Below are 18814 nucleotides of genomic sequence, written 5' to 3'. Positions count from 1 at the left end.
CAAAGGTATTTGCCATTGCTTGGGAGCGGAAAACAATGCTCCAGCTGCATCCACCTTCTCTGGGATGATACGATTCGCCCTGGGATATGTGGCCAACCTGTGCAAGATCGTACCGTTCTTGTCCCCCCAGCCGTAAACTCTTGCTACCGAGGACCTCCAAAGGAGCTTGGCCGCGTCCAGAGATAATTGTTTAATGTCTTCTCGGATGAGGGCTAATTGTCGGGTCTGAGTGGCATCTTCTGATGTGAATAGTAGCTGTTCCAAGTGAAGCGACTGCGCTTCCTTGGATGTGATCTCCTGCAGCTATGATCGTCTCTGGATCTGAAGCTGCCGTTTTGCAAAATCACGTATGGTTGCCTTCCCTACCTCCCATAATGCTACCGAACCCTTGTTGGTGGCAAAGTATTGTATTAGCTGTTTCCCCACCTCCTTCCTGAAATCTTTATCTTGGAGAAACCAGGCGTTCATCCTCCATTTTTGACGGGCCGTGGGGTGGGGGGAGCCCCTGAGCTAAGGAGTATCGGGGAGCGATCAGAAAGGCCTCTGGGGAGGATACGGATGCCCACAATCGTAGAACATTCAGTTGCGGGGACAAATATCGCATCTTTGCGCGTGTGGGTGTGGTGGGCCGCTGAGGTGTGTGTAAATTGGATGCTACGTGGGTGCCACGTCCGCCACGCGTCTCAGAGCCCCAGAGACTAGGACCAGTTTCTCAGTTGTTTCGCACTCGCCGCTCGAGCGGTTGATGGAGGTCTCGTCATGTCGAGGGCCGGTGCTAAGACTGAGTTAAAGTCTCCCACAATGATCATGTTGCCTGCGGGTACATCATGTAGCAGAGCGGCAGTGTGTGCAAGTGAGGGCGCGAGCATGGAGTAGGGGACATACATCGACATGAGAGTAAGTGTTGAACCAGCCAGAGGGCACCAACAGTTTTTAACAAGATAATGAATGTAGTGGTAGGCAGGGGAAGCAGTGGTACCCTTATTTGGATGATGGGCTAAAAAAAACTACTGAGGATCTGAAAAGTAGTTTAACTTTTTCTAGCAGTAGGAGTTTTCATTAAACGTCAAAGAGTCAAATTTTATTTCATTCTGGATAAGTTGTTGAACAACAGTTTTGGAAATTCAGTTACTGATCCCAATTCCACTGCTTGAAAGGTTATCTTGTTACTCCCAAATGGTTACACCATTGAGATCATCTCCAGTATAGACAGCCCAGAGGGTATTGAGTGTTTTTAGTTAGTTATGTTTGCTAATCTTTTCATGAAACCGCTTCAGTGGACATTGAGGACTCAATGAAGTCAGTTGTGGGGAACCCTTTCTGATAAGATTGTGTTGCAGATGTCTCTATTACGTATATTAGAATAGTTGATGCCCCTGTTTCTGAGTCCATCCAATGGGTCAGTTCTTTATAGTAACAGGTACCCCTCCTTAACATTGAGGTGCTCATCTGCATAAGCTTTTCACCAGCAGACGGATAGTCATAAACTTTCTCTCCTGACTTCCTCTTTCAGGCAGATGGTTTTAGGGTGCAAATCCTAATACACACCATGTCAACCATGGCTTATGTGAATAAACAGGGAGGTGTAACTTTAGTGCTCCTATAGAAGAAGGTGGGAGACTTGAAACTTGAAATTATGGCTTTAAGTAACTGTCACTTGCCTCAAGATCTGTTTTCGCCTCTATGCACATATTGTTTTCCCAGAGATAGAACATTTTTCTAGTGGAGAAAGTCCTTCTCCCCCATACCTGCAGCAAATCCGGTGGTGATCTGTAATCTTCCCATGCTGGAAGGGGGTTACATCAGCCCTGGAGTACATTTTCAACTATTTCCATAGAGGGAAGAGGTTGGAAAGCAGTTTGGGTGTACTTAAAAACATGTCTGTGGGTGTTTTCAAATGTCCAAGACCGACAATGTCTTTCAAGGCCCACTTCCTACTCCTTGAGAGGGATTTACTTGGTGCATATTTTCTTACTCTCTTGGCAAAAAAATCTGCTGTAATATTTGATTTTACACATACCAGGAATCCCTAGATTTTGGTTCTTAACTTATGTTTGTCACCAAATGTCCCTTTGTAAATAGGGCTGCATGAATAGGCCCCAGCTTTCCATTATAGAAGTAATCTGGTTATATTAACATTTTATGAATGTCTCATTTACTGTTCTCATCGAAGTATTATGGAGTAACACAGCATTATTGAGATTACCAGTAGCTTTTGTATAAATCATTGTGCTTTTATTAGTGTTAAGCAGCTAGCTAACTACTGAACATATGTCTAGTAAAGTTTATATGCTACATCCTTTCTAATTGTTGGGTGCTCCCACATATTTTTTTTCTTTAATATTTATATTTTAAAATACAATACTGAAAATAAGCAGATGGTTGAGAGTGATACAATTGAGCAGCAGGTAAGTGAATTCTCCATATGTTGGAACATGGTGCAATCAGTCTCTCAGTTATATATTATCATAGACAGGCTGTCACATATTCATGCATTACATGTGTTGTCCAGCAGCCTTTGAGAAGAAAGACATCACTCCACCTAGGAATAAGAAGTCAGGAAATTCCCTTATACATCTCTTCCTTCTTTTAGTCCACATCTCCAAGCAGAGTCACCTGTTATTAAAATCAAAGGCAAAAAATATTAGCTATTACCTGCCATTTGGTTCAAGTCTCCCCTTGTTTGTGCTCCCTTTACCCACACCAGATGGATGGACAGCCACATGTTTTAGCGTTTTTTAATGTATATTACTCTGGCCTCGTTGGTTTTTAACTTGTTTGGTGGCATAGTGCTTTTTAAATTCGTTTTTTGTTTACTACAAGCTTCTTGTTCATTCGTCACCGACCCACCTGGTCTAGGCGCCTCTCATTCTTGCTGCAGACTCACTCTCCGGTCCACCACAGGTTTTTCTTCCCGCTTGAGTGGAGAGAGTGAGCACGTCAACGGAAGTCTCCTCTGCTTCCGGTTGCTGCAGAAACTTGCTGGGTTAACGGACTGGTCGTCCCGGAGTCTCCCTTACTCAAGAGAGAGGACTCAGCAGACGCGCAGTGGGCGTGCTGCTGGTGTGCGAAAGGCAAGCCTGTCTGCACCCAGCCATCGCCAGGAACCCTGCCCATCGAACTCCAGTTAGTGTTTCCAGGCATACTTACTCCGCTATTCAACTTAAACAGGTCGGGCAGTTGGCCACTTCCAGGCTTGTCCCATGCCATACAATGTGTTGGGATCTATGCTTCTTGGAATTGTGGGCATGTTGCTAGGAAGTTAGAATGTTATGATGTGAATAGCAGACAATACAGAGGGAGCTGTGGAAGGAGCTGGATGTCTCTTCACTACTGACCAATAAAGACTTACTTCAACTATACAACCTGGATTGAAGTTATCATCTTTACATTGGCGACGAGGGAACCCTATACTCTGGCAGGGGCAGAGATTGGAATTGACCTCCACCCCTGGATGATACTACAACTGGATTGGACTGTGGTATACAATTTACTCCTCCAACTTTGTTTCTTACTTTTCTTCTCAAGGCAGCAACCTTGTGGTATGTACATTTTTACCCTGCATACTGCTCTCTATCTACATCCTGGAAGTAGATAGATAGATTGAGTTTTGTTCAAATTCTTTGACTGGCAGCTGTGCGACAAGATTTTTCATTTCATTATCTTGCCACCTTTTCGCTTTATTTTTGGACAATTGCTAAAGCGTTTTTATCTCTATGTTGGTATGGCTGAATGCTTGAGGAAAATTTTAAAGATTTCTACATTTTTCTCAAATCGCATCTTTCAACTTGTGCCTGCTTACTTGCTCGCGCGATTTCAAAACCGCCGCCTTGAGAAGCTTCAGAACCCGCTCCAGCTTCCGAACTTGTGGATATCACCGACTTGATTACGTCCTCCGTGACTTTGAAGACGTCATTTACGTAATCCAACGTGGCGGCCATCTTTCTTTGGGATTCTTCGCAAGCGCCTACGTGGAAGCGTCATTCCGTGATCCATCCAGCGTGGCGGCCATCTTGGTTGTCCAGGAAGCTTCTTTTGTGTTTATGAGCTGTCTAGTATTTGAAACATTTTCCTTTTAGCGCGTTATCGTCCTGCTTGCCGGTTGAACTGAATTTAGACTGCTGAACTGCCGATTTATTCCCCGATTGGATTAAAACACTGCTGAACTGCCGATTTCTTCCCTGATTAGACTGCAGTTACTTCTACTTTGAGTATTTACTTATTTACGGTTTTAATCTTCTTTAATTTAAAGGAAAAGAGGTGTCAAAGTGCTGTTAATTGTTTACAAAGGTGCTATTGATTATTTACGAAAGTGTTATTGATTACTTACAAAGGTTCTATTGACTACTTACCATGAGTGATCAAACCTTTTCTACTCCCCCTTCCTTCCTCCCTACTCCTGGTGAACCCCCAATACCTTGGAAAGAATGGAAGAAATTGTTCCTCACATATGTTTTAGCGTCTGGTGCGGACAAATATGGTCCTGTTCGCAAACAAGCTATTCTTCTTCATAATTTGGGGGTGGAAGGTAGAAGATTATACGAAGATTTGCCCGAGATATCTTTAGGTGTGGGAGATGGTCATGCTGCTAATGTCTATGACATGAGTATGTTGATGCTAGAGAAAAGGTTCATCACAAAAAAATCAATACTCTCTTAGAAAGACACAAATTCTTTTGTCGTGCTCAAAAAGTAGATGAAGATGTTGCAACTTATGTGGCAGCCTTACGGGGATTGTCACTTAATTGTCAATTCAAAGATTTGACGGATTCCTTGATCTGTGATCAAATTGTTAGGTGCACTAATAATAAAAGAGTGCGAGAGAAGTTACTGAGTAAAGATTGTAATTTAGAAGAAGTTATTGAAATTGTTAAAGCTATAGAAAATACTGACTTATGGATAAAGGAAATGGATAAATGTTCTGGTTCTGTAATATCGAAAGATAATATGACAAAAGAATCTGTAAAGTCTCAAACTCAAGCCTTTGTTGATGAAACTAAAGTTGTTAAGAATGTTGGGAAGTTTGATTCTAAAAACAATAAGTTATCAAATTACCATCCCCCAAATTATCGTCCCCCTAATTTTATGCAACAAAGTAATTCACGTCTTGTGAAATGTTATAGATGCGGATCTCCAGGACATATTGCATCAAGTCCTCGTTGTACAGCCAGAAATGCCATTTGCAGAGGATGTGGAAAAAGAGGTCATGTGGTTAAAGCTTGCAATGCTAAGACACAATATGTTAATGAAATTGATTACTCTTGTGAAAATGTTGAGAATTTAATGCTGTGTGTAGATGGGCTAATTTTGAGTGAAAACTGTCTTTCGACACAAGATCCTATTTGTCTTGTTGGTGTGGCTACTGAGAGTACTGATAAACTTGAGAAGCCACATTGTTTGATCAATTTCGATTCTAGAGATCCTATGCATCCTCAAACTAGGAATGTTAATATGCTGGTAGATTCTGGAAGCCTTTATACTTTGTTGTCCAAAGATATGTATGTTGAAGTTTGGGACGGTGATGTGGATCTCAATTCTTGGACCCCTCCAGATATAAGAGCTGTAGGATATGGTGGAAAGACCATTGACATCTTAGGTCTCAAATGGATGGTAATCACATTTCAAAACAAAAAAGTATTTGGGAGAGTGTATCTCACTAAGCAAGGGTCTAACTTACTTGGCTGGCGTCACCAGAAAGATCTAGGAATTGTACTAAATCCCAATGCTTCTGAACCTGTTTCTTCATTCTCTGTTCTTAATATTGATACTTTTGAAACAGATGTGATGAGGAAATTTCCTAATGTTTTTACTGAAAAATTAGGAAAGTTGAAAGGATTTTCTCATAAGATCATTCTTAAGAAAAATGCAGTGGCTGTGGTTCATAAAGTAAGAAATTTACCACACTTGATGAGAGAACCCCTGAAAGTAGAATTGGACAAATTGTTAGATCTGAAGATTATAGAGCCTATTGAAGCATCTGAGTGGCTCGCCCCCATTGTAGTCGCGCCCAAGGATGGTGGAACCAAAATTCGTCTCTGTGTAGACTTACGCGATCTAAATAAGAATATATGGGTTGATAGGCAACCATTGCCTAATATTTCTGAGATGTTAAGTGCCATGGGTGGGGGTGTGATATTCAGTGTGATTGACATGTCTGCAGCCTACCACCAAATTGACTTAGACGAAAAATCAAGGCACCTTACCTCGTTTGTGACACCACTGGGGGCATTCCGATATTGCAGAATGCCGTTTGGGTTGGCTTCAGCGTCAGCGGTATTTCAGAGAGTAATGGAGAGAATTTTAAGAGGAATTGAGAATGTATTATGTTTTCAGGATGACGTGTTGGTTGTTGGAAAGGATTGTCAACATCATGATAGAATTTTAACACAAGTTTTGGAGCGTATGGAAGTTAATGGTTTGACCATAAAAAAGGAAAAATGTCAATTGAAGAGAGATTGTGTAACATATCTGGGTCATGAGATATCAGGTTTAGGTATTAAGCCAAAAAAAAAGTATAATTTCTGCAATTAATGATACTGCTACGCCAACAACTAAAGATCAGCTAAGATCCTTTTTAGGGTTAGCTGAATATTGTTCTAAATTCATTAGAAATTTTTCGGATGTGGTCGAGCCTTTAAGGCGCTTGATGAAGAATGGTGTGGTTTTTGAGTGGGATCAAGAGTGTGAGGATGCCTTCAAGCATGTGAAAGTAGGAATTGTTCATGCACCTACCTTAGGTCATTTTGATGTTAAGGCCAAGACTTTGGTTACCACTGATGCTAGTGCTGTGAGACTTGGGGCTGTGCTCTCTCAGATATCTGATGGTGTGGAAAGAATTATAGGTTTTGCCTCTAGAAGGTTACAGGGTGCAGAAGTATCTTACTCGATTATTGAGAGGGAGGCTCTCGCTTGCACGTGGGGGATTAAACACTTTAGATATTTTCTTTGGGGTTTGCCCTTCAGAGTGCGCACAGATCATAAGCCCCTCGTGCATTTATTTAAAGGAGGTAGAGGTTTGGAGGGTAATGTCACCCCTAGAATATCGAAATGGATTTTATCAGTACTTGATTACAATTTTCAGATAGAATATGTAAAGGGTGAGAAAAATATTATTGCGGATTGTTTATCTAGAATGCCTATAGACTTAGTAGATTTGATTGAAGTAGAAGATCCTGTAGTTAGTTGTGATGAGATTCTTGCTTTTGTTAAAAGTGATTGGGATTCTGCCATGGCAGATGATCAAATAATTCCTTTGGTTATGAAATATGTTTCTGAGGGATGGCCTAGAGAATCCTCTATTGACACTTGCTTGAAGGGTTTTTATAATGTTGAAGCTGAATTAAGTGTATCTGAAGAGAAGTTGTGGATGAGAAACCGATTGATACCACCATGCAATCTCAGGTCAAAGATCATGAATATGGCACATGAAGGCCATTTGGGAAGGAACATGACCAAGAGAAGAATTCGCGAATCCTATTGGTGGCCAGGGATGGATGGTGAGATTGATGAGTTGGTTAGGAATTGTCATGCGTGTGCTGCTAGCGATAAAACGAAAGTCATTAGGCAACCTTCTCTTTCCTGTGTTGAATTTCCAGTACGGCCCTGGGAGAAGTTAGCGATTGATTTCTTGGGACCAATTTCCAAATTGGGTACTCGCAATAGATTCATAATGGTTCTTGTGGACTATCATTCTAAGTGGTTCGTAATGGAGTCCACTGAAAGTATTGACACAAAGAGGGTGATAAGTTTTTTGAAAAGAACTTTTTTAAATGAAGGTATTCCAAAAACTTTGGTTTCGGATAATGGTGTGCAGCTGGTATCAAGACAAATGAAGGAATTTTTAGATGGCATGGGAATTTGTCATGAGAAGGTTGCGTTGTTTAGGCCACAGGCCAATGGCCTTGTGGAAAGGATTAATAGATTGTTGATGGAGAACATACAGTTGTCATTGGCGAATGGTTTGGTGTGGGCTGAGGAGCTTAAGAAAATGGTCTGGTCTTACAGGATAACTCCACATTCGGTCACTGGTATCTCTCCATTTGTCTCTCTAAAAGGGCGTGAGCCTGGTTTGAAGGAAGTTCCGGGTTGGCTCAAGAACAAAGAATGTGTGTGGGTTGACCGATCAAGTGTGAAGGATTATGTTGTTAGTAAGCAGCGTGATTCTACACATTCGTACAATCTCAGAATGAGGGTGAAAGATCCGAATATATGTGTTGGTGATTGGGTAGTGACGAAGAAATGTGGTATTGTAGCTAAGGGAGAAAGTAAATATTCTCAACCTAAACAAGTAAAGTTTGTGAAGAAAAATGTTCTCATTCTAAATGATGGTTCTGCTTGGAGCTGTGGCAATGTTGCAAAGTGTAATGCTCCATAGACTTTTATTTGTTCCTATATGCTGTGTTTTTCTTTATATATTTCATTTGTAAATTTCATCTGATATTGTAATGGGGGGAGATGTGTTGGGATCTATGCTTCTTGGAATTGTGGGCATGTTGCTAGGAAGTTAGAATGTTATGATGTGAATAGCAGACAATACAGAGGGAGCTGTGGAAGGAGCTGGAGGTCTCTTCACTACTGACCAATAAAGACTTACTTCAGCTATACAACCTGGATTGAAGTTATCATCTTTACACAATGATTCCCTTTGTAAATCTCCAGGGATCATTATCTTGTAAACGCTGCCATTTCCAGAGTTGTCTGGAAAGTCTGTTTGCACTAGAGGTAAGGGCCTACCACAATAGTTACAACAAACAGGTATTCGAGGACGTTCTTCCCCATCACCTTATTAGTCCTAAAACCTCAAACTGTACTCCCAGTTGAGAGGTTCTCTAGCTAATGTTAGATCCCTGCCTAAGCATGCTACTGATTTATGGGACCTAATGCACTCTGATTCTCCTGATTTGGACTTCCTAACGGAGACTTGGCTCAAACCCTCCTCTACACCAGCTATCACCTTAGCCCTCCCAGAAATGTACTGTATACTTAGACTGGACAGGGAAAGTAAGGTAAGGTGGGTGGAGGTATTGCTATTATATTCAAAGAAGCACTGAAAGCATCCATCATTTAATCCACCTCTGACATAGACATGGAACTATGCATTTTTAAGATTGAATTTACTCCCCAGGATTGCCTAAAGGGCGCACAGCTCTACCGGCCCCCGGGCCCTCTCAAAGTAATTATGGAGAAAATTTCCCCTCACACTATTTCTTCCAAACACCTTCTGTTGCTAGGGGAATTCAACATTCACAGTGAAGGCAGTGCGGATATGGATGCGGTTAACTTTCTTACTTATATGACCTCCCTCGGCCGAGTAAAGAATAATGCAGGACGTGCCCATTCAGCCGGCTGTACCTAGGACATCAGTCTCACAAATTCGCCCGAATATCCCTGATCCCCCTGCCAAGTGATCTGGTCAGATCACTCTTTGATACATTTTCAGATTAATGGTCTCCAGATGAGGTGCTCCCCCTCCTATCCCCATGTAACTTTAGAAGACAATGGCACAAGATTAAGCCTGATTCCTTTGGAAAAGGCTTTGACCCCCCCCCCCCTCATTTGAAGAAGCTATGGATATGGACAAGAGACTTAGGTTTTTCTGTGAGGCCATCACTTCAGTTACTGACACACTTGCACCGCTCAAGCAACAACATGAGGAAACATGCTGCCTGGTACTCCCCTGATTTGCAAAGAGAAAAATCAAATTGGAATAAATTGGAAAAAATATGGCGTACAACTCAAATAGGGATAGAAAAATCCACCTATAAAGCAGCCTTTGCAAGCTATCAGAAGAATATTTAAAAAGTGTGGAAATTATTTTAAGTCTAAATCAGGCAGGCAACTCATTTAAGGAACTTTACAAAGTTCTTAACTCCTTTACAAATCCTGTAGCCTGCACCCAGCAAACTCCTCCCTCCCAGGTGCTTTGTGACAATATAGCCAATTATTTCGAAGAAAAGATCAATTTAATGTATGGTTAATTTCCCAACGATCCTATACCCTTGGAGGGCCCCAACCTACTGCCATCCTCCCTGAGAACAAAGGATGCCTGTCTTGAGCATTTTCCTACCCTGCCGATACCTCAAGTTGAAGCAATGCTGAGAACAGTTCTCCCCTCAACATCTTGCCAGCCTATTTGTTTGCCTCACTCGCTTCACTACTACCCCCTCCATCTGCTCCATCGTAAACGCCTCAATGAGTGAAGGGACCCTTCCACTTGAATGGAAGGCGGCACAAGTGCTACCGATTCTGAAAAAGGCACAGGCACCTGCCGAAATGCTGGCTAATTACCGTCCTATCTTATCTCGCTTCTCCCACTCATGAATAAACTGTTAGAAGGGTACATTAACATTAAGCTTACGGGATATCTCGACTCTCAAGGAAAACTCGATCCCTCTCGGTCGGGTTTCAGACCCTACCACTCTCCTGAAACCACTCTCATAGGAGTTACAGACTACATCAAATTGGCCCTGGATAATAACAAGGCAGTGCAGCTTGTTCTGTTGGACTTGGCAGCTGCCTTTGATACTGTCTCTAACCATAAGCTTATCCACAGACTGAGATAGATTGGAATACAGGGTCAGGTGCTGAACTGGCTTGCTAACTTTCTGCGCACTCAAACTGTCAACCTGGGTCACTTACGGTCTTGCACTTTGAAGCTCACTAAAGGGGTCCCCCAGGGCTCCTGCCTTAGCCCCACCCTGTTGAATATCTATGTGGCCCCCCTTGAAAAAAATCATCAGAGAATATGGGTTTACTCCCTATTCCTATGCAGACAACACCCACTGCTCCTCTCCTTCGATAATGAGATAGATTCAACCAAATGTCTCTTCACTGAGGGCATGCTAGCTATACCTGGTTGCATGACGGAAAGTTTCCACCAGCTTAATGCTGCCAAAATAGAGATTATGCTATTTGGCACCGCTCAAACGAGTTGGTCCTCCGACTGGTAGCCTGCTGCATTGGGTCCGGTACCAATTCCAAAGCAGATGGCTAAAAACCTGGGTGTTCGACTGGACGACTCGCTTTCTATGAAAGATCAGGTCATGGCCACCTCAGGCATCTGCTAAAATACGCTGAGTCTTCTCTGTAGAGTGTTCCAGATGCTTCCTTTATCAGTCCGTAGAACCCTGATTCAGGCCTTGGTTGTTAGCCATCTTGATTATTGCCATGCTCTCCTTGCCTTAGCCAGTGAATCCCTTCGGAATAGAGTGCAGGTGATTCAGAATACAGCAGCTCGCTTCACTCTCAACAGGCCTCCTAGAACTTCCTCTCGGCCATTGCTGAGGAAGCTGCATTGGCTTCCCATCCGCCAGACAATTAAGTTCAAGGTTTGCTGTTTAGCCCACAAAGCACTTCATGGCGGAAGCCCTAGTTATCTGGCGGATAAACTTGAGTTCTACCTTCCAGGCAGATCTCTCCATTCTAGGGAAAAGGTCTGCTTGCTGTCCCCTGTTATAGAACACTTCGCACGGGGGAAAATTCTTTTCCTACTTGGCTCCGAAGTACTGGAACTCATTGCCTGTTGAGCTGCGTAAGTGCACCAACCTTCTTCGATTTAGGAAACTCCTAATGGCAGAACTCTTTTGTTACTGATCGCTCTGCCTTGGCATACTCTTCTCTTGTAGAGGAGATATACCACTTAGAGGGTGATTCCGGCTCTTTATAAATCCCATACAAATACGAATAGTGGCTGAGTTGCACTCAAATATTTCTAGGGCGAGAAGAGTCTGGCATCAGCGCTGTACATGGTCTCGCATCAGCGCTGTACCTGATGCACATGTTGCATTGCAATAAAGTATATCCCACAGCTGTTGTTTCGATGTAGACTCTGGCCAATGTCCCAGCACATTGGCTGTCTTCTTTTTGCCTGCAGGAACACTGTGACAGTAAACTTATTAATTCAGCGTGAGCTCTCTTTAACATACCCCACTAATTCCAGCAGAGAGGAGCGTTAATTCTGATTATCCGTCACTTTGGTCAGCATGAAAACTATATCCTGCCAGCATCTGTGTAAGGAGAGGCAGTCCCAAGCAAGATGCTAGAAGTGAGCAGGAGGGTATTGGCAATGTGTGCAGCCTGACCCTGCCTTGAGCCTAAAACTATGCAGTTTTGCCAGTGTGTAATTTGATGAAAAAACTAGGATCCAGCAGTCAGGTGGCCTTGCGTCCAAAGTTAGGCGTATCTGAGGTCGGCGTTTAGGCACAACAGCCTCCCCTTTTATCCGGTCACAAATTAAGTGTCGGAAGTCCCAGACCGACCCAGTTTCCTATGGGGCTAAATCCACTCGAATATCGAGTTTCAATATATATATATATTTTTCCTTATGCCTAACTTTGGACGCAAGTAAGTAGCAGTTAGGCCACAAGGGCCGAGGGTTGGGTACACCTTAGCGTGTGTATACCGCCCAGGTCTCTTTACACTTGGTCCTGAAGAAAACCTGGGAATTTCCTCTACAGGTTGAAACATGTAGACCCTATTGCACCCACATAGATACTGTCGGTCAATCTAACCAACATAAGTATCATATTACTATTTTTAACATTGTCAAGTAGCTTCTGAATAAAGTTTTTTCATCGAAGTTATACCTGGCTAATTTTTAAACTCACTTTTTTCACATAACACTCACAAAAAATCTACCCGCTCCACTGTAATCAGGTGTCGCAGCACACCCGGATGGCACTCGGCTGTCCGGGTGGGACCCCGATGATGAAGCATGTCACCAACTAGGTTGGTGAGTGAGGGATCTTTTATCAAAAGAACAATTTTCTTTTGATCATCTCCGTTTCCCCAGCCCCATTAGGACCTTTCTGGTCCAGTGGCGATGCTCCACCTTTTGTTGATACATATTTAGGTCTAGGGGACCAGGAGTACTCCCCTGCACACAATCCCTTACGCTCTCCTTTGTTATTACACAGCTTATTCGAACAGCCGGGTCTTGAGTGCCTTTCAGAATTCCAGACGTGAGGTGGTGGTCCGGAGGTGCGTGGGGAGGCTGTTCCAAATGTTCACAACCACCTCTGTCTAACTACGTTCAAGCATGTTACTCTACAGGTGGATGTAGAGGTATAGAGAGACCAGGCACCGTTTGCCTTGGTCAGAAGAGTTTGAATCCTTGTGTTGGTGGACTAAAAGGGATGGGTATAGTAATACTAATGTTGCCCTATTGCTATATTTAGCAATAATCCTAAATGAAATTGGTATCCTAAATCGTATTCCACCCTAAATGTACATTTACTAGTGTTTGGAATATCATGGTACTTTTTTCCTCCAGCCAATCCAAGTGTGGACTTCTTTAAAGTTTGCAATGGCAGAATGATCTGAGCAGCTATCTCAGTCTCATCAGAGTTGTCTCTTATATCTACCCGAAATATTGCAATGACTTTCCCCTATGTCACCTCACCATCACTCCCCAACATAGTCATACCAGGCACCGTTACCACTCGTGTAGTCACTTCAGATTCACAACCATGTCAGAGGACCTAAGCTAGCCATTACTAGCATTCGCTCACATAAACTACCTTCCAGGTGTTCTATTAGTGACTACCTCTCTCAGCCAGTTCTATACATAAATGCGCTCACAAGCAGCTCTCAAATAGTGCCAATAATTGTCTGGGTGATTCAGTATGCTCCTGTGGCCTTCCTGTAAATCTTCGCAATCTGACATGACCCTATATGCAGCCCTAATTAGTAAAGTTGGGTGGTGGAATGGGAGTTTGGCTACTAAACCTCTCTTTTTTTTTTACTGATTTGTGGATGTATCAAGAAGGAGCAGTTGTCTGGCATCAATTTTTCAGCCAGAGGAAACAATAAGTGATTATTTTACATAAATTCTCTTCAGTCTGGCCTTGAATATGTAAAAATATAATACACTTATGGATATTTTTTACGGAATCCAATTGAATGCAGTGAAAATGAGAACAGCAGGTATTTTCTGTAAAGGTTGACAAGGTGGGGAAGGGTAATGATGGTTTGAAAGAGCGGAGTGTACGTCAAATGGAAGTATGTATATACTTATGGTGCAGAACCATGTGGTTATTGGCTGTGTTCTAGCAGAACAGGGGAGGGTTGAGGTGCACTCTTTGCCTCAGATATTGATACTGGTGTGCCTTATTTGCAGTGCTGGGAAAAATGATTGAGTATACATTGGAGCCCTCCTCAATAGTTGTGTTATTAGGGTAGTTTAAAAATATAGATAAACAGAAAATTCGCCACACTGGCATTGAGACTGGGTAAACCAGTGTGGCGATTTGTCAGGGAGGAAGAGTTCCAAATTATATGAATTGAGTGCGGTATCTTGTAGGATGTAACACACATTCTGAAACCTATTGCACATTAGTATGTCCCAATCTAGAGACATTTGGGCCCCACTTCATCTATATTTGGCTGCTCAAGAGGGACACGTGGCAGTAACGAGCTTGCGACAAATGTGTGATAACCTTTTAGTAGAACTTTAAGGTCTGCTTTTGTGTAAGCAGAAAATTGTAGCAGTACGTGGCAGTTGTTTTGGTGTGTGGGAATAGTCACTACATAGCATTTGATATCATATTGACAATCCCCAATGCGAAGTATGACTGATAATTTCCCAGGAACAGACCGGTCTTTATCATGTGCATGCTTGTGTTTATCTCACAACACTGAATGAATAAATAAATGTTAAAACAAACATTGTTTTACTTATGTCAAATTTTTGTTAATTTTAACATTTTTATGAAGAGAAGGAACTGTTATTTTATGTTTTGGTTATACGAATAACTTTATTATTTCATGTTTTGCTTATACAGATAAGCATAAATACCTTGTGACGAGTATAATTTAACTAACTAATGCTTTATTTTATACCTCACTTAAATGAATAAAAAGATTTCCGTTCATATGGCAAGTTGATCTAAATATCAAACTGGATTACTGTTCTCAAAATTTCCGGCTTAAGATGAGAGAACATTTTTGGAATGGACAATATGACATGTGTATGCTGAGTGGACAATGGCTGTGGTGTACCAGAAACATTTTAAACCACTGATGTCTCTTAAATTAGAATAGTGGGGAGAATCGATCATATTTACTTCATTCCAATCCTTTACACACAAGAGGGCTGTTGTTCTTTGTTCCTGCAGTCATCTTTGAAAGACAGACTCTAAGATGCACTAGTGGGTACCTTGTGCAACTGCCTTTCTTAAAATGCCTCAACCATCTCAGCCATACAATCTAGCCCACTAGAAATTGCGTCTAGTTTCCCCCAACTCTGGCCCTCTGTCCACTGTGTGCTGCAACTTCGATGACATAGCATGTTAAAAGAACCGCCCATAATTTATTAAAGAATAATTATTTAGTTTGAAGTTAGCTCATTAATTGTGGGGAACAAGAACCAGCAAGTTGTCAGAATAGTTTCCTAATTTTTGCATTCATTTTGTGTTTTACTTGGAAATGCTTTGTAGCAATAATGTTTGTCAAGTTTCACATTTCGTTGAATTATTTTGTTTGTAGGTTTGGTTTGCATGGGTTGTTTTGAACATGGAATCAATTTTTGAAGAAGACTCACAGCTGCGACGAGTAGTGGAATGGGAGCTGCTTAGCAACCCTACTTTTACTCCAGATCAGGCTTTGAAGGTAATATGATGGCAGAAGTTACCATTTTTTCTGCTCACCTAGTATGTCTGTTTCTCTACTTCCAGCGAGATTTAATTTTCAAATCTTGGTCATTATCTCACTGCAGATGAGGAGTCTAAGGTATAATAAAGGCTGCGCTTCTGCTGTTTTTGGAGCAGTCAATATGTGAAGTATCCACCCAGTTTATTTTAGCAACACCTGCCTTAGGTTATTCTACTGCCTGTATATTTTCTTTACCTATAGATTGCTGTTTGTTTTGAAGAATTATTTTATTTTGTTCTATGGAATTTTAATTTAATAGTAAATACTCCTACATTCCAAGCCCAGATTGTCCCATTATCAATGGGATATTCTCCCTGTCAGGACTAAGGTGTTGGTATACAAGGGTTAGGCAACATCCTTTGGACGACTACCCATTTGCCTTGTGATGTTAAGATTACATCATTGCGATTCTTTGACTCTCTGTCACTGGTGGAAGCATTCATCTATTATTCCCCCCTCCCTGTTCACTACTTCTGGTTGGCATTCTGGTGATGGAATGCACATTGCGGTGTGCACAACGCAGTGCTTTAACAAAAAGGTGGGTAGTGGGAGCAGCTGGACAATATATGAGTCTTCCCATATTGGCAGTAGCTTGGGCATAACGGGGGCAGATAAGACCCATATCTGAGCAGAGGTCTCAAACAAGGAAATAGAGTAATATCAGCTAAGTCATCAAGGACAGAATAGACCCTATCATTGTACACCACAGTTGTCTCACCCATAGTTGGGCGCAACATCCTGTTCACTGATCTCCCTGAAACTTCTCCCCTCATCCCTGTATGCTGCCCTGCTTATTGGTGCATCTCCCATCTCCAGCGGATGTATGTTCAACCACATTGTTCTAACATTCTGAGGGTTTTAATGGCTCACCCAGGAAAACACCTCAAGTTTAAATATTTATGGTTCATTTACAGGGCTTCAATTCAGTAAAACTGACTACGTAGCTGAAAAATGCATGCTGTGTGACTGCTCATGAGTCAGACCTTTTGTGACTTGTAGCAAGTAAAGTTCCCTCATAAATAGTGTATTTGTTGTCTCTATCCTAACTATATGGCTAAGAAATGCAAGATATGATGCACCTCTTCAACTAAAACCGTTAAAGACAGAGAGGAATGGCTTTTGATTTGGTCACATAAGTAAAAATGTAAGGAAACTCCCTCCTTTGATGAAGAGACTCCTCAAAAGGCATAAGAAACATGCAAAAAGGGCACATTCAGATATCAACGGCCCTAAGATATTCGATTCTTAAAGAATGCCATTGACTTCTAAAGAACCCCGAAAGAACGTTCACAAGAAAACCAAGACATACATTATTTATCAGAAAAAATGACTATCCCAAGCTCAAGTCCAAATCAGCATCTGAACCACTAACACCAAAGATGAAATTATCTTAAATAGCTGACAAAGATAAATCGTTTGTGAGACTGTCGACTGCAAGACCATCAGTGATGACATCATTGCCGAAAATGTTGGGATTCTTTTTGATGAAGACTGTCATACCAGAAGAGCATACAATCCCAGTCTGTACTGTTGATGACTTTGCCGACAGCGATTACAAGAACAACTACTATAGTGCTGATGGGGATTGCCCCTTTAAGGACAGTGACATAAACGTCATCACCAACTGTTTTACCTACAACAACGTTGATGATTATCTCATCAACAATTCCAGCGTCAATGACCACATTGTTGTGAATGCGGCATTTTCCATCAGTTTCATTGTCCACTTCTCCTAAGCCTACTAAGACATCCAAGATCATACTAATCTCAGAGAGAGGTAACCCACCTCTTTTAACCCCTTCGCTGCAGTGGCAATTCCGCTGCAGCGCAAGGGGGGTGGGGCGGCTGCACGGCACTCCCATGCTCGTGACGGACCGCTCCGTCACGAGCCTCGGGTGCGCTGTGCTTATGACGGAGCGGTTCCGTCACGGCCCCGCCCGCTCAATGGAACGTCCAGCGCAGGCGCGGAATCCGCGCCGCACAGGCGCGCCGAGTGGGCCGTGACGGAACCGCTCCGTCATCAGCACAGCGAGTCCGTGGCTGGTGACGGAGTGGTTCCGTCACCAGCATGGGAGGGGTTAATACTGGAGCACTCGTCTGCAAGCAAAGTGTAGCCAAATCCTCCACACATCAACATAAACAAACACCAACATAAACAAACACACGCACACCTGTTGCATAGGAGATACACGTACATAATTCTCAGGACTCAATTTGAGCCGGTGGTTTCCATTGCTCGGCACTGTCACTTAATTGTCAACACCGGTGCTTGTGACAGTCTGCCACAAGGTGGCGGTGTCTGACTAATTTAGAGATGACCACAACAACAGTTGATTATTAATTTGATATATATTAAAAATGTGCCGCCCAAGCCATTCTTATAGATATGGGGGCCTGGAATAGTCCTAATTGTCACACTTGTACGAGTGTGATGGCTAGTAGTTGTTTTGTTACTATCATTGGCAGCATGGCAGGGGCAATGGGTGGTGCAAGCCGCAGTGGGCTCCTGTCGAAAGTCCTGGCACTTATGCTTTTCACAAATCGAGCACGGAAAATTCTGCAGTGTTGTGCCATACTTTTGAGCATCTGTAAATATATAAATGTACATTCTTTTTTTGACTGCATTTAGCTTTCGTAAATCCCGCCATTTATGTCTTTAACGTATGTTTACTGCCAACATACCTTTGTAAATGGACCCATTTATATTTAAAATATTAATTGAGCTGTGACTTTAAAAAAGTTAGACATGCAAACAAGGATACTGATTTTTTTAATCCTAAGCATGTTCCAGCTAATATCACTTTTTTTTAAACATATGAATTACAAGCAGTTTTCCTTTTATATGTAGAAAGCCCAGACCCAATTGAAGCTTCCAGTTGCACCATCTCTACAAAGGCTGATGATTTATCGATGGGCTCACCAAGCACTAGCTACTCCGGTTGATCACCCAATATTGCCCCTTATTTGGCAAAAGTTCTTTTTACTTTACCTTCACCGCCCAGGACCACAATATGGGTAAGAAAATTGCATTATTTCAAATTGAAATTTTGTTGTCATTTTACATTTTCTGTTCATGTCCTTCTGGACACCCCTTGAATTACTAGCTGCACTTAAGCAAGAGAATTCAGCAAGAGTCATTGGCTGCCTTTTTAGGTCTGGCATTACGC

The 18814-nt window shown here is 42.2% G+C and overlaps 1 protein-coding gene across 1 annotated transcript in view; it reads left to right on the top strand.

Annotated features, from left to right (window-relative positions):
- The window catches only part of EPG5 (ectopic P-granules 5 autophagy tethering factor), a 582198-nt gene that overhangs the window by 245959 nt on the left and 317425 nt on the right, over positions 1–18814 (top strand). The window contains exons 21-22 of the mRNA XM_078674745.1: positions 15483–15605; positions 18496–18662. Coding sequence (XP_078530871.1) covers positions 15483–15605; positions 18496–18662 — 290 coding nt within the window. The remainder of the gene's footprint in view (positions 1–15482; positions 15606–18495; positions 18663–18814) is intronic.

This window comes from Lissotriton helveticus, chromosome 2_1 (assembly GCF_964261635.1).
Source record: "Lissotriton helveticus chromosome 2_1, aLisHel1.1, whole genome shotgun sequence".
NCBI classification, from domain to species: domain Eukaryota; kingdom Metazoa; phylum Chordata; class Amphibia; order Caudata; family Salamandridae; genus Lissotriton; species Lissotriton helveticus.
Note: the sequence above shows the minus strand (reverse complement) of the source record. Positions and strands in the feature narration are given on the sequence as shown.